This window comes from Lissotriton helveticus, chromosome 1_1, assembly GCF_964261635.1.
Source record: "Lissotriton helveticus chromosome 1_1, aLisHel1.1, whole genome shotgun sequence".
Taxonomy (NCBI): domain Eukaryota; kingdom Metazoa; phylum Chordata; class Amphibia; order Caudata; family Salamandridae; genus Lissotriton; species Lissotriton helveticus.
In genome coordinates this window covers 2,060,404,700-2,060,427,499 of record NC_136057.1, presented here as the reverse complement: position 1 = coordinate 2,060,427,499, position 22,800 = coordinate 2,060,404,700, and the positions used below count along the sequence as shown (strand labels likewise).

The window sequence follows — 22,800 nt, the reverse complement described above, 5'->3', positions numbered from 1 at the left end:
AAGCTTAAGAAACAAAACAATTCCTGTTCTTTTACCTATAGTGCTACATTTCTTGTGAGAACAGCTGCACAAGAGTACACTACTAAGATGGTCCATTGACATTACAATTAAAAAAAACTGATCTCTATTTCGTGATAGGATGGTTAATTAGAATTTCTTTATAATGCATGATTAATTAAAACATTTGCACACATGACATTAAAAAACATGTCTTATTTATAATACAATAGGCAAAACAGAAAATGTCACCGTACATGGTTTTAAAACTACACACGAGCATTGTGCTCTTCAACGGGTCTAAGGTGCATGTACATCAGGGGGAGCTAGGCAGGAAGCAACTATCCAGTTAAGCTGCAGTCTTGCATATCCTTTTAAAGTGCATGTTTGCGCTTACAACCAACTTTGGTTTAAAGTGCTGTGCGACTGTACGGTGCTGTTAGACTTTGAAAACAAGTAACTATGATCCGCATGTGTGAACGGCAATTAAGTACAATGTAATAGGATTAACTGTCTAAACTTAGGTGGAGCAGGAGAACACTCACAAGAAACAAGTTAGCATCTTTGGGAGATATATTAAACAAAATACATTACCTTTCCCAATAATAAGTCCAGTTTTTATAGTAGGAACAATGAAATTAAACTCTTGTAGTCCACCAGGAGGTCCCATATTCCAGTTACCCTGACCTCGACCTCTTCCTCGACCACCAGGTCCAGATCCAGAGTTACCTTGCTATAAGAAAAAAAGTTACAATTTGTAATCTTTTGCTCCACCATATCTGGCAGGATTGTGAGTTAAATAAACACTGAACCAGGTAAACCTTGCTTTACCAGCGCCAATGCGAAATAAATAAGCAAAGATATCCACTTCTAAAATCCGCCCAAGGAGAAAGTAATTCAATGTTAATTAGCCCTCCTTCATGCTCTATAATAGGTGCTGTAAGTAACACTTGCAAAACAGCAAATTAAATACTAATTTCCCCCCCGGACATTGATGGGGTATTTATTAGAGTACGAAGGCCAAACCAACAGCAAAATCTTGCGTAGAATGTGGAGAACAAACTTCAACTTCACTCTGTGTTTACTGAACTATGATTTAGTCACTGTATCTTACAAAAGTAAAGTTAAGTATTTAGAGCAGTCCAACAGGGACCATACCTGAACACTTCGAAGGAGGTCACCGATGATCTCTGCAGCATGCTGGCATCGATCTTGGGGTCCTGTTATTTGAGCTATTCTTTCTGGAGTGGTTCCATCATCTGAACAGAGATGCATTGTTATAAAGTGGAAGCACAAAGTCAAACGTGCAACACTACATAGAAACATTAGGGGCAGTGGGCTCCGCAAGAACATAGGTAAACATTGAGCAGAGTACACCCACACATTGTATGTGCACCTATCCATCAGTATGACAGAGAAACTCACGAGTAGCACACATTAAGGCTGTGCCAAAACAGCATTGATTTAATCCTTCCGCTGAAGATATTCTACAAAATTGGTGTACACTCAAAGGTGCAGAAACATTTCCCGGCTTAATTACCCCTAAAAAGACTACGTAGAACTGGCCAGAAATCCAATAGCATTCCTAAAGCTCTGCATAAATGTCCAGGAGTCAATTTTACCCTAGGGATTAGAGAGACATTTTCCCTTACATGGGTGGGTCGTAGTATTTGAAGACTGCTGCTACTAATACCTACAGGTATGTTTACAGGCAAGAAAATAGGTGAAAAGCCAGTGTAACTATAGATTACAATATTAAGATTAGTAACAGCCTTTCACCAGTCACTACGTTAAAATCAGATCGGAGTATTTTTCGCAAGTATAATCAAAGCCGACACTGGACAGCATGTACTTAGAGCATAAGTAATGGTTGTGTTAACAGGCTACCACCGATACTCACTCTGCTTTTTAATTACCCAAGAGAACACGTCTACAGCAACTAAAGGTATAAAACCGTTACCTGGTTTAAACTGAATCCGCACACCAGCGTCATTCTGTATTTTTTTTATCATTTCGCCACTTCTTCCAATCACAATGCCGACAGCAAAACGTGGTATTGGGACCTAAAGCAAAAAGAATGACAGCGAAATCCACTTTTATATCACTAACACGGCTAGTTTCATTGCTTCCAAGTCCTACACTGGCTGCTAAATACGCAAGTCGAAGTCTTTGGAGGTCTGCACAATAGGTAACTTGCCGATCAAACGTATGCTTGGGAGTTCTAAGGTTCTTGTACGATTGCAAAAAGTTAAATTAATCATGTCTTGGCTGGGAATACCCATTCAACTCTACACGTACCACCAGCATATATTGGGACGACATCACACTCCATTAGCGTCTAAGACATAACAGATTGCTTACACACAGCAGGCTTTATGGTCACAGCATGAAGTTCTAAAAAAAAAAAAAAAAAAAAACACTTCTCACCGTCTCAGGTGGAGTATGAACTAAAACAGGGTCGCATTAGAAGGGAGGAAGATCAATGACAAGAGTGGCCGTTTCCATCACAAAGACGGGATACTAGCTTAGAAAGGAATATTAATGTTTGGGCTAAAATGAACCATGAAAAACAAACTAGCTAGCAGATTTAGTGGTCCACTCACATCAATTCCTTCATTTCCGCCAATTCTTGAGCCATATTCACTGCGTGGTTCCCGAAACCCTTGTTGGTCTCTTATTAACTCCATCACCATATCTTTAGCTTGCTAAAATAAATGTTTATGGTTAGATTTAATAACGCGTTGCAATTGTACAGAAAATTAGCTCTAAAAACATAGCAAACTAATTACTTGAACTTTATATGGGTCTCCTGTGATCCGTAGAGGCTTGTCTGCACCGGTGTTCTGTGGTCCTTCCTGAATCATCACCATCTTGACACCTGCTCTCTCCTTTTTGAGGACATAAGAATATGTACCATAAGCAGCTAAACTACTAGCCGACTCGAATTTCAATAGGGAATATTAAACGTTACTCTACCTGAAGTTGTTTGATAGTCTCCCCGCCTTTGCCGATAACAAGACCAGCTTTACTAGACGGAATTAACATTTCATGGACAGCATTTCCAGGACCATCGCCATGATGAAACCCAGGTGTGGGTCTTCCCTTCTCAACTATCTGATCAAGAAGCCTTTTTGCAGCCCTGTAAAGTGACGTTGTCAGATTTACTGAATTGTGAACATTCAAATTACTGAATTTGTTTTATGACAAAGCAATAATCTAAGTTGCCTTTTCAGACCATCACGGTTAACAGTTCAGCAAAATCAGACATCGAAGTATTCAAATAATGCAAGTGTCCAAATTGGATCAAATAAAGGCAATCAGTGAGGCAAAAAAATAAATGCAGCCATCAGTTTCAAATGCATGAAGTGTGGTTTGTTAAATCTTGCACGTAAAAAAACACTGATGCTCGCATACACATTGCTTATGTCCATCAACTATGAAGATACTAAAAATGTATCTAGGTATACACCAGTTCAGTATAGCCATTTCAAGTATTCTAAATATATACAACTTATTTTTAATTAGATAGCTAGAGTTCGCACACAAAGCAGGGCACAGATATGCCACCCATTACAGAAAAAACACTGTAAACAGACTGATCATTTAAAACGCCTTTACTTACTGAACGGAATCGGAAGATCCAGTCAACATGCATGACCTTTCAGGAAGGCCGCCACTATCTAAATGAAGAAAAAAAAGCAATTAACTAGTTCCAAGTAGACTTTTGAACAGTACATTTGCATGCTTGGAGGAAGGGTGGACAAAAAGCATGCTAACAACCTCAAATCAAAGACATTTAACCAGGATTATGTTACCTAGCCTGTAAGCTTCTGCTCTTGGCATGTACTGTAGAATCACAAGATTTGCATCAAGTCCACCATCTGATGTTGGGCTCACATAATTAAAGTTGTCTTTGTTCCGAAGTTTGAGTCAGAAGGCTGTGCTGCGACTCCACAGGTAATACTGAACATGGCCATCAACTCCATCTTCAGATTGTTTTGCAGTATGTAGGTGAGAATGTATAGATGCGCTATGCATCAGCAATGTGATGTCCATGCAGTAGTATGTTGCAAGTATACAAAGCTTATGAACTGCAACCTACAGAGTTTTGGGGGAGTAGGGTTGGCACATGTGAATCTAGAACATTACATGCCAAGATTCAATGCTTTCAGGGTAGCTAACAATCCATGAGGCATTTGGTTTAGTTTCGAACAGATCCATTTGTGGGGACAATACAGTTGAGTGGAGATATACTAGATAACCAGAGGTCGAAGGAGTCTCAAACCAAGCGCAAAACGATTACATACAAACCCATGGGCTGGAGAGAAAAACACAGTACGGTGATGACCATGAGCAGTATCAAGAAGAGTCACAGCCTCAAGACTCAAAAAACTTCTAGGAACAAAAATTGTAATCACCCAAGCCCAACAATAGATGGGGATGTGTATCTACAGCACACATGCCTCCAACAGATATATGGGGTCTTGATTTTTACCAGTACATGGAAGCAATTTGCTAAACTTGCACTGTTTATGGTCAACTGTCTTATAAACTTGTTTAACTTCAATTGTTTTCAGAAATAACAAGGCTGCACAATCTGATGAAACTTTTTACAAGGGCAACAGTTTAATAGAAGATAGCAATCTCACCTGGCGCAATCTGAATTTTGCAACCCGACTCTTGCTGTATCCTTGATATTTGTTCACCTCCCCTGCCAATAACTAATGAGAAAAAGAAACTGGTAAGAACAGCTGTACCATGAAAGCAGGCTGTTACACATAAAACCACAGGGTTAGCTGTATTTTTCATATACACTTACTGAATCCAACCATTCCATCTGGAACTTTGTACTCTTCAGTCACAACAGTCCTGAGTGTAAAGAAAGTATGGGGGTTAACTATCAAACAATTATAAATTGGTTAGGACAACCATTTTTGGTTATCGTGTAGTCTGAATGTCACGCAATTTTAATTTACTTGTAATAAACAATCCGTACCTCTGTTGGTGTGCTGACTGCATCTGCCCACCACCAAAAGCTATGAAGAAAGAACAAAAAAGTAAATGACAACGGTATGAAATAAAGAAACTCCATTGTGTGCTGCAGATCGGTCCATCAAACTAGGTATTCTGCAGATCCACAGCACACATCCCATCTCCCTTTTAAAGTAGGAGCACGACGCCTTGTACCACTCATTGCTTTACTTTTTATTGACCTTTTTATGTTGTAAATACATCAAACATTTACAACATAAAAAGGGTCAATAAAAAGCTCCAATATCCTTTGGGATCATGTTTGAGCTACATAAAACTTTATGACCTGTGGTGATGGTGGATGGAAAGAGGGTGGGAGACTCAGGAGCCTTATCCCTGCCTGCATTTCACCCCACCGTTTCTGCTGTTCCTCTGGCTTTAAATCTCCTATTAAGGTATCTACTTAATAGGGTGCTATAGTCATTCATTTTCTGGTGGTCTCACATCAGTGAAAGAAATACAGGAAGTGGATAAATAACCCCACCCTCATGTGCCCTCTACCCCCCAATCTACCTTTGGAAAGGGTCAAGAACACGACGGTGGTCTGTGCTCCTAGTGCGATTTAAACTCAAATTGTTTACCAAACCTGAGACTGGTCATAAGAGCAAGTTCCTAAACATCTAGAGGAGACCCTAAAAAAAAAAAAAATCTAAAAAAAAACATAAAACTAGAAACATGTTGTAAAGTCATCCTGGGCACCCCTAACTTGTGCTGACTGGTACTTGTGGTAACTAACTGACCCTGTGCTCTGCCTAACCAGGCCCAGGGCTATGCTGAAGGCACACAAATACAGAGAAATCGTATGGGTTAAGGTATCCCTGTGATTCCCCTACAAGGAATCCCTATTATGGAATAGGACATGTCAGTTAGGAAGCCAGCATCCTTCTCTGCACTTGCATGTGTGCACTGCTGGAGCCTGATGCTAGTTTAAAGACAGCCCTGCAGGACTGTTCTTAAAATGTAAATTGACCTTAAACTAGACTTGTTTGGAGCACTTAAAAATGTATAAACTACAATGTTTGGGCATTGAAGGTACACCCAGGGTCTCCCCTAGATGTTCATGGGTCAGATACTTGTAAGGAGAATCCTTATAAAAAAGGTTTATATGCCCTGGGTTAGTGAATTTGCACGTCACTCCCCACAGTGTTCCTGGGGTGAGGGGGTCCTGTAGATATAAGCAGTCCTTATGAAACTAGTTTTATAGGCACTGGAATTGGAGAAATTGTCCTGTTCATTTTTCCATTGCAGATCCCCAGCCCATAGGTTACTTTGGAAAATGTTATCAGTTAACTGGAGAAAGAAAAGTCAAAATTAAAGGAATATGAATTTTATAAATCCATCAATATGGTAAAGATTAATGTATACTAAAATGTACAGACAAGTAGTTATAAGACTGACTGGCCACTAAATAGTGGCCAAGGGAAGGGGAAGACAAGCTAAAGACAGTTTCATTTACAACTCTCCTCTTTGAAAGGCAGATCCTAGGCTTAAAATGCAAGGGGAGAGACTACGGAGACTGGACATCCTATGGGTGTGTTAAGCAACCTATTCTCTTTGCTGAAAAATCAGACATTGAATTTTGGGAGAATAGTGGTTTCCGTGTTAGCGTTTTGCCAGTTTGGAGGAAGTGGTCATGTACTGGTGTGGTGCCCTGCACCTCACTGGACAGGGGTGCCCTACCGCTTGACGCCAGAGAACACACAGTATCTGGGAGGGGAAATGCGCCTCTGATCTGCTTTTGAAACCCAAGTGAAGCAGAAGGGCCCACGCTGAAGCATTTGATATGCATTTACCAAGCCGGCACTGATTGTTATGCCTTTTGCACCATGTGAAACTACAGCCATGTGGACCAAACCAGCTTCAAAATGACTCAAGAGTGGACTCCCTGCAAGCCACAGGTTAACAGAGCACACATGATCATCACAAAGAACCCCCAGCCTGGAGTAGTACCAGTAGATTTGTAAGGGTTTTGTCCAAGTGGGCTTAAATGCATATTTGCCATGGCACTACAATAAACCACTTTCCAGCACAAGTATAGGTCAAACAAATTCTGACATTTTAGCGTAATTGGAGTTGGTTTTGGTGCATTGTTTAAAGAGGAGTAACCATGACTAATTTATATTGTTAGGGGTCGACCAGCTAAAGAACGCTCACAGGTAACCCCGAACGTAGGAATGCCGGTTACTGACCAGTAAACCTCATTAGTCCATACGGTTGTCATCAGTCGGGTGTGGTTACTTATCCACTGCCCATTGTTCTTTTATGGCTTATATTGGGTCCACCTCTTAAACTTTGATTAGGGTAATCTGGACTACGAATAACGAGATTTGCCAGAAAGTAACCGAGCATAATTAGAAACTGATCTGCCACTCAATGAATCTGAAGAGATAAGCAGCTGTTACAATACAGCCATACCTCACACTACTGTAATTACCAGGAAACTAATTATTCCTCGACCAGTTTCAATGTAAACAACGTTTTGGAATTAAACATCAACACAAAAAGTACTTACAATCATTTTGAGGTGCAACTTTCTTGGGCTCGGGTTGATCTGCGAAACGAAATGGGAGATTTTACTGAGAGACAACTACCCCAATGAACTGAAGTACAGTACATATTCTATAAAGGACGGGTTAAAAAATAGTGACAATTGGAAATACATCATAAACGCAGTTTACGTTGGCAACAAAAGGGATGAAGTCAATAATTAGGAAAATTATACCAAACAATGTTGAAGAAAAGGTATCGCTAAGTGTCTTTTTAATGACCATATCCTTATTTTAATGGAAGAGTTCCAGTTAAAACTACGTAGAACGAAATTGTGATCGCTAAGCTTACCCACCCCCTTTCAACAACGTGTTTCAATGTGTACCTCCATCATCAAGGGGGCGCTTCTGTCCGCCGTAGCCATAATCGTTGGAATTCACAGTGGGAGTACTTCCGGTATCACCACCAATTTTTGCTGCAATCTAATAGAAAGCGAAAAACAAAGTTGAGCTGACTGAACGGGAGACAGGACACATCTCTCAAAGTGAACGTGTGCCGCTTTTCTAAGATACACCGAACTTAGAGGCATATTATCAAGACAGGCGATAAAATGATCGCTTTAGCGGCAGAAAACGCGGCTAATGGGCTTGATAATATGCTCTATGGAATTCCAATTGAAGCCCATGTTAGATGTCCTTCACATCTAGCATGGGCTTCAATTGGAATTCCATAGAGCATATTATCAAGCCCATTAGCGCCGTTTTAGCGGCAGTTTCCTGCCGCTAAAGCGGCTATAATTTTATAGCCTGTCTTGATAACATGCCCTTTAGTACAGATGTAAGATACAAGAACAAAGCAGGAGAAAGGAAAACTATATAGCCAAGGTAGCTCATTGGGGGAGGCGAGTACATCCAAATGAACATTAAAAAGCGTTAAGTAACTATGGGTAAGATCATAAGCAAACGTTCCCTGTACAGATCTGACCTAGATTAAGCTGGTAACACACTCGCTAGATACATATGTGTAGAGGGTTATCATTTAAATTCACGCCACCAACTGGTATAAGCCAATCATGTTGCATCCAACCACAGTAAAAACAGTTGAGGGCAAAATAAATGAACCGGGTGGGCGTGGATCACTAGGCGTTCATTTAGCTATCGTTTACTACTGTGGGAAGTTGACCATCCCAAGGGAACGGTTTCCACCATCAATAAAGGAAACAAAAGTAACACCGATCAGTACTCGAACGTTTGCGGTCAATAGGAAGACATGTACACGCTGAGTCAAATCAAGACAGTCGTTTTTCATTCAGATATTACTAGAAATATGTCAACTTGCTGCAATATGTTCAGAACAGGAGAAGGGCCATTCAAGTAAGTCCTTGTTAACCCACCTCCAGCTTACTTCAAAACGAATAATCTACCCCTAAAATCAGCCGAAAAGTATATTGTACGTGTCCATCTACGCCAAAAAAGGTCCGGATTTGAAGCACAATTACGTAGAGAAAGACACGCGGAGTGAGCAAAAACCAGACCCCGCCCAAAACGACAACGCAGGGTCTAGGAAAAAGGTCTATGCGTATTAGGCAAGGGCCTACTAAAAATAAGGACATCGTACATAAAGAATCGTGGACGAATCAGCACACTTCTCCAAACCCATTGGAGGCATGACGCCGTACTGCGGCTTATTCCCTTCTTAAGTATACACGCAGAAGGGCCCGGCTCGCCACACAGCGATACAGGCCGCCTGGTAGCCTTCGCGATCTACACCAGCCGTTTCAGCGCACATGCGTATTGTATTCCCTCTTCTCCCCATCTACAGCCCTTTGGCAGGGCCGCGAACACGTTTCCGTGCGCTAACAGCCCCCACTAACCAACACACCTGGCGAGCCCGCTGGAGCGCGTCCTTGAAGGCGTCATTAACTCCCCCTGGAGGTCCGGCGGAGTTGGCGTTGGGTGGTGGAACGGTGGAATAGTCAGACATAGCAGCTAAGCTCCTTCCTCTCTCACTGCGTTGCGAAGAAAGGAATAAAATGGCGGATGCTAGCCGCCCTACACATTCCGACGAGACGACGTGAACCAATCTCGCGACGCGGCACAGAAACGGACGAGATGTGTACTGCCCAATCGCTATCCGTATTAGCCTTTGACGTAAAAGAGTAGGCAGACAAGTAAGTCTTACGTTGAAATAGAAAGAGGACGGTAGGTCAGATCCAGTAAAATAGAAATCTTTAGTTAGCTAGACCCCTAGAGAAGAGCTAAAATGGTGGCGCACTTCTGAACGCTCCCGGTTGGAGGGAAATACGCCATAGATTAATCCGCAATCTTAGCACCAGCGCTTCATGGCCAATCCACAAATACGTTAGTTTTTAGCTACAGATAAAGCAACTGCTGCGGTCTAGAAGACGAACGTAATCGAGTTTTCTAATGCTCTAATTTAGTGACACCAAGCTATGTTTGCCAGTTTTCCCAACGACAAATACCGTCCACTTATCCACTTTTTAAGATGATACAACTTTACGTAAAATCGTCTTTATTAATTTTGAACATAGCTTTTCTGTAATTGTTTACTTCATAGCTGCCAAGGTTTAAGATTGCCTATGTGTGACATTTTCATAATTTCAGTGTAATTATGAGTGACATTCAACAACTATGAGTGACACTTTCTGGCAAGTAAAATCAAGCATTGAAGACGGTGGAAGCATATAAATAGCAGAAATTGCACTCATTTGTGCAACGTGAAACTCTAAACAAACCTTCAAACTGCGCAAAGAACCAGAAATTGAAGGGTACTTAACTAGTGTCCTTTTTTAGGGGGCTGTCTGGAGGCTGTGTTTTGCTGTAGCCAGGCACCAAGTTCATGGGTTGTGATGGAAGGAGGTGGTGTGAGAAGGATACATGCATGGGCGTGCTGCTTGGAGGCTGGCCCCAGATTCAGGTGTTATGAGAGAAGCAGAGGGGTGTGAGAAAGCTTTATTGCTGCCACTGGTTTTGTGCCTCTGAATACACGCCCTATGAGACCCCTGAAAGGACTGAAGGATCCAATGGAATGCAATCATAGGAAGAACAGCTTCCAAAAAGTCTTAACAATTGAGCAGCTCAAAGTATCTGGGCATATGCAGTTGTACAGTGCAGCTATATGGATGGGCAAGCAAAGTTCTGGCAATGAAACGTTTAACATGACTAACATTGTAATTACCAGCAATATGGTATTAATAGAGGTGCGTGTGTTTTTCAATTAATGCATGATAGAAGAATTAAACAATTCACAACATAACAGGGGATTCAGAACTGTAATGGTGGTGCCATGTAAACATCCCCAAAAAGTACACCATAGCATCACTTGCTGCCTTGGCAAAACAACTGCCATTACGTCTACTTTTCACAAAACCAGCACTAAAGCCTAAACCAAGCACCGAACAAATAAGAAACACACTCTGCCCACAACAAAAACGCTCTCCCCTCCCTGCTCTCTGCTGCGGGCAGCACAGCGGAGTCTGAACCCATGCCCCCTCACCTCTCTGCGCACATCAGGCACACCGGTACGGAGTCCCCAACAGACGGCAACCAGCAGGGCCTCCAGATATAAAAAGAGGGAAAAGGTTTCAAAAACATTTTCAGCTGCCGCCGGAACCCCCTGCAAGGCGCACCTCCAGCAGGTTGACAAGGGAGATCCAACAGGGGCCGAGGCCGAACTAGGTAGCTAGCAGTCCAGCGCAGTACCAGACACAGAAAAACTGAAAAACTTGGGAGCTTAACGGGCAAGAAACTGCCATTAAATGATCATTGTAAAAGGAAGAATCAATGCATTTCTGTATTCCAGGTCGCTGTCTATGTCGCTCATGGGACCCGGCACGAGCCTACAGGATGTGTGGGGCCCCCAACACTGATCTTATCAGCCAATAGACTTTAGTAGTAGTAGTGCTCAACTCTTATAAAATTGATTAAAGAGCAGCTGAGTGGTGTCCTCCCCGGTCGGCGCGCCGCTAGTACCTGCCCAGGCCTACACAGCCAGCAACAGGGCACCAGATCTCACGGGCAGACTTCCTAAGTGATGCCACTGCCCGTGCTGAAATTAATTTGTTGGACCACCACCACAGTATGGCCAGCGTGCACTGGCACTTTTCATTTAAAGGTTGTTTTTTTAGCTCCAACAGAGTGACAGTTCAAGCACTTACTTTGCTTTGAGGTGAGGGGCACGCAAAATTCATACATCGTGGCCACAACGACTCCGGCAGTAAACACCAGACTGCATCGATTTTGAGCTCAGCAGCTTCGTGAAGAGTCACTGGCGCAGGCATACTCTGGGCTGAGCCGGTCCGTCCGGCATCGCAGCCGTTGGTGTGGGGGTGGGGGCTGGTTGGGTGGTTGTGGGGGGTCACTCAGCTGTAGGCTCATTTTAATCTACATTTTTGCAGCACAACGCAGTTCGAGAAGCGCTGCCTTAAGAAAGCTTGCCAAAACTGTATTCAACCCCCAAACTGCCAGAAGTCCCGTCCCGTGGCGCCTATTAAAGTGTGTGCCACAAACTAGTACCGACCCCAATTGCAGTCTCTTCTGTCTCAATAGTAACCAAATGTATTGAATATCCTAGGGCGCACAGGCTGTGTCATGGGGCGTCATGTGAATCCCAATATTATTGATACATTATAACTAGAGTAGCAGCTAGAGCGGCAGACTCTGACCCAGGTGCTGGGAGCAGCGTGCAGGGATTGCTACCACTTCTCCAGCTTGCATTACTTATGATTACTAGCAAGCCTCCTTGACAGTTCAGGAGGCGCTATTATGCGTGACTATGTATTTCAGTGCGGTGATGCGGATCACCATACTGAAATGCGTTAGCGTCACACCTGATGCGTGATACTTGGCAGGGCTGAAGGGGTCACTTAGCTACCAAGGTTTCAGATTGCATATGTGTGACACTTTCATCATTTCAGTGTAATTATGAGTGACATTCTACGTCTATGAGTGACACTGATGGAGCATTTTTTTTGTAATAAAATCTGCTTGATGAAATCCACCTGTTGGTGTGAAATAAATACAAATGTTTGAAAAACGATAACTACTAAAGTTAATAAAATTAGTGTATAATATGAGAAATGTGCAAGGCACCATAATATGCACTATTTTAGTTAGACAAATAAAAACATAGTGAGGACTAAATGAAATGAATATACATTACATGTAATGTGTGTCATTTTGTCTTTCTTACTGCAGAAATTAAAACTACAAGGAAAAATGTGTTATTCTTTGAAAAAGTATAGAGTAGGATTTCTTTAGAATGTATTAATTCCTTTACTAAATAAATGCAGGGCTCAGAATATTAGGGGATGTGTTCACGTACTCCTGTCCCGTGATTTGTAACACAATGCTGTCCTTAGCTGCAGACCTTCATATGTTAAGAGTTGTTTCCTAGAGCGTAGATATTAGCTTAATTCTATCTGAAAGTATTACGTTCTTTCCTGTATTGGTGAGAGTAAAAGGATGTTTGAAAGAATTACTGTTTCATTAATAAAATACATTCGTAACTAGGTTATTTCCACTGACTCCAAAAGAAGTTGTATAATGTATTAGACAAAGAGTGTACAGAAAATATGGATAAGTCAATTCAATAGAGACTTTATTTCGGTTTTGATTCAAACCACAAAAGTACATACACAATATTAGCAATTTAAAACACAATAGTTTTAAAACATGATGAATAAAGTGCAGGAGTGCAAAAAATAAAGCATATTCCATACATATAGGTTCATTATAAGACAATTCAGTCAGCAAGGACCATCACTGGTCCAAACAATTTCTCAATTTAACAGACAATTTAAAAAATTCAGAAACTTGGAGAATGCTGTCACTATGTAAAAGTTGCAGGTACATTAGTGCTCGTCTGATCTGATTAAAATTGAGTTTCCTTAAAAGATCTGCCAGATAGCGTTAGCGCGGGTATTCATAAAATTTATATAAAAATATAAAATGCAGCATATAGACTTTCCGTCGCAGCCACAGGATACAGCAGATTTATTAAAAATATCATTTTTTGGTCTAATCAGCAGATGATGGAAGAGATTTAACCTAATCCTTGTTAACAGGAACTTTTCCTGGGTTGTCAGTGAGCCCATCAAGTAGGGCTCCATCGTTTCACATGTTTTTAGCATAACAAATTTTCTTACACTAGGTTTCAGGAGCTCTTCTCCTCCTCTTTTAACCTTTCTGTCCATAAGGAAGTCTTGCTTGATTACCTCTACATCGCCCTTTACAATCCTGCTCGGGTGTTCAAACAAATCCAAACGGCCAAGCCTGGTAAAACTAGATTTCAAATATTTTAACCAAGGGGTACCCATTGCCTTATCCTGAGACAGATAATCTCTCACGATCAAGTGTGTCAATGGTATATCCTGATTCAGCCACAATTTTAGCCAACAGGTCAGCGGGCGTAAAGAAAAATTGTCACCTAAATATTGCGCCCCTAACTCTTCATGTACTACAAAATTAGATGTACCTGCTGGGACACACAGGAGGCGTTTCATAAAAGAGTTTTCGGCAATCTGCAGCTGCTCACCGGGCACATAGCCCCATAATTCACTACCATAAACGGCAGTTGCCACTGATTTTGCATTGTACAGTTTCATCATGGCATTATTAGGTTTTTTCCCCAGTGTTGATGCAAAGTTGAAGATAGAGGCATTCACCCTTACCAGTTCACTTTTCTTTTTATCAAGCTGGGGACCCCAACTGAGTTTGTTATCAAAAAGTACCCCAAGATACGAGAATGATTTAGCGATGGGGATTGCTACATCATCTATTTTAAATAAGAAGTTCCTTCTTGGTTGTTGGCCAACTTGCATGACGAAAGATTTAGAGTTATTGACCAGGAGGTCTCTGTCCGTCATGAACATTTTAAAAGCATTTAGTAAAGCTTGAAGTCCCCTCTCGGTTCTAGAAATTAGAACCGCATCATCTGCGTATAAAAGAACAGGAATACCCCGCCTGCCAACTCTGGGACAGTCAGCCTTCACATTCTGCAATACATTATCAAGCTCATTAATACAAAAATTAAAAAGAAAGGGGGCGAGAATGCATCCTTGACGCACCCTCTTTCTGATGGCAAAGTTACTAGTTATGCACAGATCTTGGGAATACCTAACATCAGCACTAGTGTTGCTGTGTAAATCGACAAGGAAGTTGACAATCCCACTGTCAACACTCTTATCCCTCATGGACTGCCACAGCTTTCCCCTGTTTACACAGTCGAAAGCAGATGACAGGTCCATGAAGGCAAGGTGGACAGTACCCCTTTGAACAACAGTGTACTTGCTTAATATTAAAAAGAGGTTGAGGCACTGCGTAATAGTGGAGCGACCACTGCAGAAGCCATACTGAGAGATAGACATGATATTGTTTTCCAGCGCCCAGTCAGAAAGTCTCTGCAGTAGAATTCTGCCCACTATTTTAACCATAGAGTCAATTAATGAAATAGGTCTATAACAAAGTGGGCTGCCCTTGTCCCCCTTCTTAAAAACTGGGACAATCGTGGAGAGCCCCCATGATTGTGGGCAGCCAATTTTAGCAGCTGCGTTAAAGACCGACTCTAATATGGGTGCCCCAAAAACTAGGTTCAGACTTGTATAAATCTGGAGGGATCCCATCAGGGCCAGGAGCTTTCCCGGCTGTAAGTCCCACTATACCCTCAGTGATCTCACCTCTATCAAACCTGATAATATCTCCACTTTTGCAAGGAGAAATATTACAATTATCATTCGTCGTACAGCAATGCAATTGTTTAAAATGTGTTTCCCACTCCTCCTTTGTTATGCAGCATTCCAGACCATCCCCGGGGTCCTGCACCAGGAAAGGTCTCTTTACTATCGCCCAGAATCTAGAGCTACACTTCAGGATAGAGGGGTCAAGAATCTCACCCCATGCCTCTTCTCTTAAAAATTCCTTGCGTATTGCGATAACAGATTTGTATTCTTTCCGGCACTGTTGAACATTCTCCTTTATTCTGGGATTAGCTGCCTGGGCTAACCTTAGATTGCGTGCCGCCTCAGAACAGTCATGATTAAACCATCTTGGTCCCCTGATCTCTGTATTCATTGCTGGAACTAACATCATCTGGGACACCTTGTCCGATAGACTCTGAAAAGCACTAAGGACCTGGCTCGGGTCAGACCCTACTTAAGTGCAATTTACAATTTCCTTTATGCAATTGTCCTTGATGTTTTTATACAACAAGTCTGGGGTAATCATAGACCATTTAAGACGCCGTCTCCCATCAGTTGAGCTCAACCTGCCTGCAATACAATTCCGACCTTCCTTAGCCATCCAGGGTCCCTTCAGGTGTACAGTCAGTGGGTTATGAACACTAAATTCACTATGTTCAATAGTGAAAGAGTCCACAAAAGACTGCATTGACAGAGAGAGTAAGACATAATCAATGAAGGTACCCCTCCCATGACCCTTAAAGGTTGGGATCTCAAAACACTTTAAAGGGTCCCTCAATGTCATAGTTAACGATAAGTCTAAGTCATTCAGTAAATCGTTAAAAACTTCCCCCTCTGCCGTATGTTCCAAATGCAAGCCCTCGGCGCGGTCACAATGCAAATCCGTGATGCTTTTCAGCAGAGGGTCACCGCAAGAATGGACATTAAAATCGCCCATAATCATGAGGTTATGGAGACATTCCTTCATTGAAGTACTGATAAATACATTTAGTGCTGATATTGGGCTAGAAACTGAGTATAGGTTGACAGCATTATAAAAATTCACCAAACCAGCCAAACAGTTATCTCCATTCAATACTAAACCAATAATTCCTGAATTGCCTGTTAAAACTCTGCGTATTTTACAGGAGAGTGCAACAGAAATACACGTGACCAGGCCCCCCTTAGGTCTACCCCTGCTGGATGCTGTTGCAGGAACATAGAAGGCCTTGTACCCTTCAAGAAAGAGGTCACAATCCACTGACCAGGTCTCCTGTAGGCAAATGATCTGAAACCTGTTAATATACCTGATCCAGTTATAATCCACCGTCTTTGTACCCAGTCCCGCAATGTTTCAAGAAATTACATTATTTCCACTTGTTTTCATCTGTGCAATTTCCATATGGCTCACTTCATCTGATCTTACATTTTCCTGGCCCTCAAACTCCTCACGTCAATCACATGCCTCAAGGCCTGAAAGCAAATCATATCTATTCTGTGTTTCCACAATAAACCCATTCCTACTATGGTTAGCAACATTATATAGATATGGTGCTGTCGGAGCCGGAGCCTGGGTTTGGATCAGTGGCCTAAAATTCCTGTAGTTAGGCGGAGCTTTAATCAAATGAGTGTAAAAGTATCCAAGTGGACGAACACATATACTATTCACATTATACACTAATGAGGATGCTCTTAATAATACTGTGGCCACATGTTGGGGATGTTTAAAATTAACAACAATGCAAACCCCACTATTTGTCTTTCTAGATGGGCCAATCCAATTTACCCTTCTAACTGATAGTATTTGATCGGTGTACGCGATTGGAAATCCACAATTTGTATTCAACCAAGCAACTGTTTTATTTTTTAATGATTCATGGGATTCCCCATGGGACTGGTCAGAATGGTCATCAGTAGTTGGGAAATTAGTCAAAACAGCACATAGGGTGCACAATCGGGTGGAAGATTAACATAGTGACTTTTCCTTATTTGTCTAAGATCAGATCTACCATCGAGATCTGCTGTGGGCTGTGTAGTCAGATCAATTTTTGATGGGGGTTCAGATGGAGCGTTTTCCACTACAGAAACTTGCTGACAAGTCTGCTGTACCATCTCTCTCCTAAGTCCCTGCCCCATTTCCACTGCCTTAGGTCTGGCAGGCGAGGCTGATGCCAGGTGTGCTGAAAACAGTCTGCCTAGTCTATCGACCTCTAAAGCCAAAGTATCCAGCTTACTTATCAAAGGTCTTATCAGCTCTTCCATTTTTCCCTCAATTTTACTTTCTAAGGGACTAATCAGTAGGGCAAGTTGCTCAAAATGTGTTTTAATACCACCCTCATTATTTCCCTCAGATAGACAGGGACCCGTGGCAGAGTGATTACTGGCTAATTCAGCTGTGTCAGCTCTTTTTTTGCTATGCCTCCCCCACGTTTCAATTGTACTTTTCTGAAGTTTCTTACAGGTCTCGGTGCTAGCCGTACCTGCTCTATTTGCTCAATAGAGGTATCTGACTGATCTTCCTGCCTCTCTGCATGCACCTAAACTATAGCCGTTATAGTATCCCTATCACTAATAACTGAGTTATTGGACATAGCTGTGTCCACCACTGGGAGAGGCACCTCTTCCTGTAATAATGGAGGGCTCCCACGACCTAGAGAGGCCCTTCGATCGTTGTTAATCTGATTTACTGTTTTACCCAAGTAGTTATCCATAGTACCCTACCCAGAAGCAGTTTTGTCAGTTTTACCTCTAGACATCGAGTCGGCTTATTGCTACACTCACAATGAAGGCTAATGTAATGGAACAATCTTAAAACTTTCTGCGCACCTAACACATATACCAAGAGTTAAAATATAAAGTCTCACTTCAGTACAAACAGTCCTTCGTTAAAAGACCAAAGTCTATGGCCCAGCCCAGTCTCTTCAGGCCTCTGAGGGCAACAGAGGGCCCGCCCTTTGCCCGGGCTTCGCCCGGCATCCCGCTCGTGTCCCGCGAGGCGGGGGCCGCGCTGTTTAAATGCGCCTCCTGGTGCTGTTGAGGTGTGGGAGGACGCGCCGCCGCTTGGCCCGCCGGGAAATGCAGTCCCGGGGCGGCGGTGCGAGTAGTTCTGCCTCTGGTGACTCTTGGCGGTGTCGGCCTTCTCTCCTGCTGCCCCAAGCATTTTGCTGCCAAAACCAGGTAAGAGGGCCCCCCCGCTCTGCCGGGGCCGTGCTGTTTAACTGCGCCTCCTGGCGCTGTTGAGGTGTGGGAGGACGCGCCGCCGCTTGGCCCGCCGGGAAATGCAGTCCCGGGGCGGCTGTGCGAGTAGTTCTGAATCTGGTGACTCTTGGCGGTGTCGGCCTTCTCTCCTGCTGCCCCAAGGATTTTGCTGCCAAAACCAGGTAAGAGGGTATGGATAAGTCATTGTTAGAAGCAGAGGCGTAGCTAGACTTGTGGCGCCCGGGGCTATCCCTCAGATTGCCGTCCCTGAGTGCGGGGGGAGAGAGGTGGGGGGACGTGGATGACGAGCACTTGAAACAGGTCCCAGATACACGTAGTATCGTCGCTAATAGTTACCTCTATCATGCAAGTTACATGCACATACATGACATGGTCCAAGGCTACACAGTTCAATACATCGGTGACTGGCAGTACAAAAGAGAACACACAGACTGCATGATCTATCTGGGGACTCAGAAAAACCGCATGTTACATCCATCAGAGAGCTGTGTGAACAATTACCTTGTAATCCCCTCAGCACAATGCAAACATGCACATACATGACACTGTTCAGGGATCCATCATCTACAGCTGACACAGGGATGTGGAATTCATATAGCCCGACGCCCAGGACATATTGTTTGGGGTCAAGGGCAACAAGTTTTAATGTGTATTTTGTCCTTGGGACAAGTAGGCTCAACCCGGAAGCACAAACCCTTTGGCTGCCAGTTTGCAGTACCACATTAAGGGTCAGGGAAGGGCACTGCCTACAGTTAAGTTAATATTTGTGTGCATATGTTAATGCTGTTCAAATTTGTATTTATGGTTCATTAATTTAAAGCCTTTATTATTAGGGTGAGCGCTCTAAGTAAATATAAATTCTGACTGCACTACTGACAGTGGTTGCAGTAAAAAAAAATGTGTACACATGGTTTCAAAGTTTAGCAATATGAGGCTATACATAATGCTGCCAGAATGCAAATATTTGCAGAAGCATGAAAGCAAGATTGATTCTTTGCTTTCAATATACAATGTTTCGTTTCTAAAAAAATGAAAGTAGGAAAACATTTTTTTTGCAAAACTACTTTAAAATTTCAGGTACCATTTCTTTGCAGCATCATTTAGTAAAATGTGTTGATGCATGCTAGTATTTCCCAAACATTCATATTGTAAAATCAATGTAACCAGTTTCAATAAGATTATGGGAAACCTAAAAACAAAGCAGCATTGGCAAAGCCACTAGCTCTGAAATTGGTAGTCAGCTTTTTAGTTTTGGCAATGTGTGACTTGTTTTGGCACGGTTTTTGTAAAACCTCATCGATGTGAGAGCTGCCGGGCCCTAACCATTATAACAAATATTGGCAAAAATAAAAAAATATTTTGGGCTCAAAAAAGCACAGTCGGGGGGGCGTGGCTAGGAGACGACTGGAATGGCTGCCTAGCAGAGGAGCTCTGTGGTAAACGAGACCCCATCTCTGTATCCTCTCATTAATCCGTGATCTCTGCTGCTCAGGCGATTGCTTACGCGAAAGGACTCCAAGCGGCATCCCCCGCCGAAATCCCGGTGTTGATCCGACACCGGCATCAGCCCCGCGGTGAAGTGCCTGCCTGCGGCCTGCTCACATCGTGGCTGCACCGGCCTGTCCTGAAGCACTATCCAGCCGGAAGCGAAAGGCCGCCGGGTGACCGGACCGGAAGTTCCCGCATCGCGACTCCGACCATCGCCCGGAGGAAATATCCTGCTTCGGACGACGGACGAGAACACCGGTGTTGGCGCGCTCCTGAGGTGGGTCGGCGGCTCCCCCACACCCCCCCCTCCCTTGGCTTGGTTGTGATCGAGGGGGCCGGTGGAGAACACCCTGAGGCGGGGGAATCGACGACGTCAGTGACGACGGGTGAGGCTGCCGCTGTGGCTTGGAGCCTGCACCCGATCCACCCGTCGCCACACCTGCCACCGCCTGTACTACCGGAGGGAGGTGAGACCTCCATTGCCACGGTGCTGGGGCGACCCCGACCATTTGCTGCCAGGCGTGCCGCCCCTCCTGCGGCGCCGACCTCGCCCGCACTGCTGCTAGTCCAGGGACCGCGCAGGTGAGGGGACGGCTTTCCGGGCTTGTGCCTGAGGACGAGCAGGTAACGATACGCCCCAGACCGGGGCCGCCGACGTATAGGCACTGTGGCACGGGCACCTACCCACACTACGGACTTGATACAGCTTTGAAGGGGTGCATTGGCCCAGAGAGGATTTCCCACCACGTGGAGAGCGAGTACTGGCCACTGTGTGCACCCTCATCCCCCAGAGACATTGGTCGCCCGGGGTGACTGTGAGAACGCTGTGGCATAGAGGCCTGCAAATCACGAGACGCTCGGCATTGGGGTTCCCATCTGCCCGAGCCTCGTCTCACCCCGTTTTGTCACTGTTCACTACATTGGCCGACCTCGGAATTGGGGGATCCCTCCAGCTGAGCCATTCTCAGAGCCTACCCCTGACACCTGACCGGGCCTGCCTCCTCGACGGCCCGCCCTAATTGCACGCCCGAACCTCAGGGGGCCAAGACACTATCGAGGCACTAGCCGGAGCGGACACGCCTGACGGCCCACGAGGGAACGGCGGAATGGCGGGAAAAGGAACGCGCCACAACGCTGCTCAGTCGAAACTGGACAAATTCGCGTTCGAGAAGACCCCCTCGCAACACCCAGAAGGGCGCTCGTCCATGGGCAAGGGCCCCGAAGGTGACGGAGGAACAAAGGTGACACTCGAGGACTTAATGAGGACGCTCACTAATGTCCAAACTACAGTGGGGGCCATCTCCTCGGATGTCGGCTTACTGTGGGCAGACCTTCACAAGATGACCGAGAGGGTGGCGCAGGTTGAGGTGGTCACGAAATCCCTGGTTGAGGACACCTCCGAACTACAGCTGGCCATGGAACGAATGGAGGCGGTCACTAAGAAACTGCAGGACAAGCTGGACGATCAGGAGGGGCGGGCTAGGCGTAACAATGTCCGTATCCTTGGACTACCGGAATCGGAAGGCAAACAGGCGATGGACCTTTACATAGAAGACCTTATCAAGACTGAACTGAGACCAAAAGGTCTATCGAACTTCTTCTCAGTGGAGAGGGCACACAGGGTCCCAGGTGGAACACCGAAACCGGGAGCAGCACCAAGGCCTGTCCTGGCCAGGCTATTTAATTTCCGGGACAGGGATGTCATTCTCCAAGCGGCTCGGAATACCCCACCCATCAAAATACAAAACTCCACGTTGGCCTTCTTTCCTGACTATACTGCCGAGGTGGCCCGGCGCCGCAAAACCTTCATGGAGGTTAAAAAGGCCTTGCGAGCAAAGGAATTGCCCTATTCGATGCTGTTCCCGGCGAAACTGAGGGTCGTGGATAACCATAAAGCTTATTTTTTTGATACCCCGGAGGCGGCGTGGGACTGGCTGGACGGTTGGCGTCGGGTGGAAGAAACTAGACGCACGGGCAGAGGCCAACGAAACCAACGGTTCGAGAATGCAGAAACTTCACCAGCATCGACCGGGGAAAATCGTGGCAAGGAGCTGGAAGAGGGACCGGATGCCGACGAACGATGTCTTGAAATATGAGTTTCTTACTGGCACAGTGAGATCCATCGGTGGCAACGAGAGGTGAAAGGGCTGCCGTTGGACTATGAACGAGAAGAGCAGACTGTGACTGATGGGGTCACTCGTACCACGGAACACTTACCCCGCAAGCAAGTACATTGGGGGGAAATGGGAGTAGGCACTCTGCTAAGTTGGGGAAGCGGGCGGTTATGTGTCCGTATAGCAGGGAGGCAGGGAGGGGGGGTGGGCAGGGGGGATTGTTTGCAAAGTTCTATTGTTCCCTTTTGAGTCTCATGTTTTTCCTAGGGTTATCTGTACACACGACCACAGGGCACTTACTCTGGCACCAGTACACACTGCTGGGTCTTCAACGCCGCCACAGACGAGGCTTCCTAGTGAGCCTAGTATTCTTCATGGACCATCTAGCTAGACAGGGGGAGGGGTTTGGAACCGCTCAGTGCAATACACGATATGATAGATGGTGTTGGACCCTGGTCCGAGTGTCTTATTCGGGGGCATTGACGCCCCGGCACTTAGTAAAAAATGATTGTTCAGTAATTGGGTCCCAATGTTCCAATAGTCTCAGGTTCCTATCTAGGCTAGCTCTACACACAAGCGCAGAACACTCTCTGTATTGCCTCTAAGCAAGGCCAGGCACTCTTCATCACCACAGACAAAGCTTCCCATACGCACTTTTGTTGGACCCCGGTCCGAATGCTATATTCAGCGCCACTGACACACAGGAGCACCTACAGCCATGGTTGACCAAAACCTTTTAACGCCTCGCCACCACTCACAATCACTGGT

General features: G+C 44.5%; 1 protein-coding gene across 8 annotated transcripts in view; it reads right to left on the bottom strand.

The window, feature by feature from the left end:
- Window positions 1-9,580, bottom strand: part of FUBP1 (far upstream element binding protein 1) — a 44,082-nt gene extending 34,502 nt beyond the window's left edge. For 5 of the 8 annotated variants that reach the window (XM_078645020.1, XM_078645046.1, XM_078645036.1 and 2 more), the window contains exons 1-13: window positions 9,397-9,565; window positions 7,901-7,997; window positions 7,541-7,579; window positions 4,994-5,033; window positions 4,817-4,866; window positions 4,647-4,718; window positions 3,620-3,677; window positions 2,974-3,136; window positions 2,787-2,885; window positions 2,601-2,702; window positions 1,958-2,060; window positions 1,156-1,256; window positions 592-730 (exon numbers count right to left, since the gene is read on the bottom strand). In XM_078645020.1, the coding sequence (XP_078501146.1) occupies window positions 592-730; window positions 1,156-1,256; window positions 1,958-2,060; window positions 2,601-2,702; window positions 2,787-2,885; window positions 2,974-3,136; window positions 3,620-3,677; window positions 4,647-4,718; window positions 4,817-4,866; window positions 4,994-5,033; window positions 7,541-7,579; window positions 7,901-7,997; window positions 9,397-9,498 (1,165 nt within the window). In that variant the 5' untranslated portion in view covers window positions 9,499-9,565. Of the gene's footprint in view, window positions 1-591; window positions 731-1,155; window positions 1,257-1,957; window positions 2,061-2,600; window positions 2,703-2,786; window positions 2,886-2,973; window positions 3,137-3,619; window positions 3,678-4,646; window positions 4,719-4,816; window positions 4,867-4,993; window positions 5,034-7,540; window positions 7,580-7,900; window positions 7,998-9,396 lie in introns of all 8 variants that reach the window. The other 3 variants (XM_078645081.1, XM_078645028.1, XM_078645064.1) reach the window with 3 other exon arrangements.
- Window positions 9,581-22,800: the final 13,220 nt, after the last annotated feature.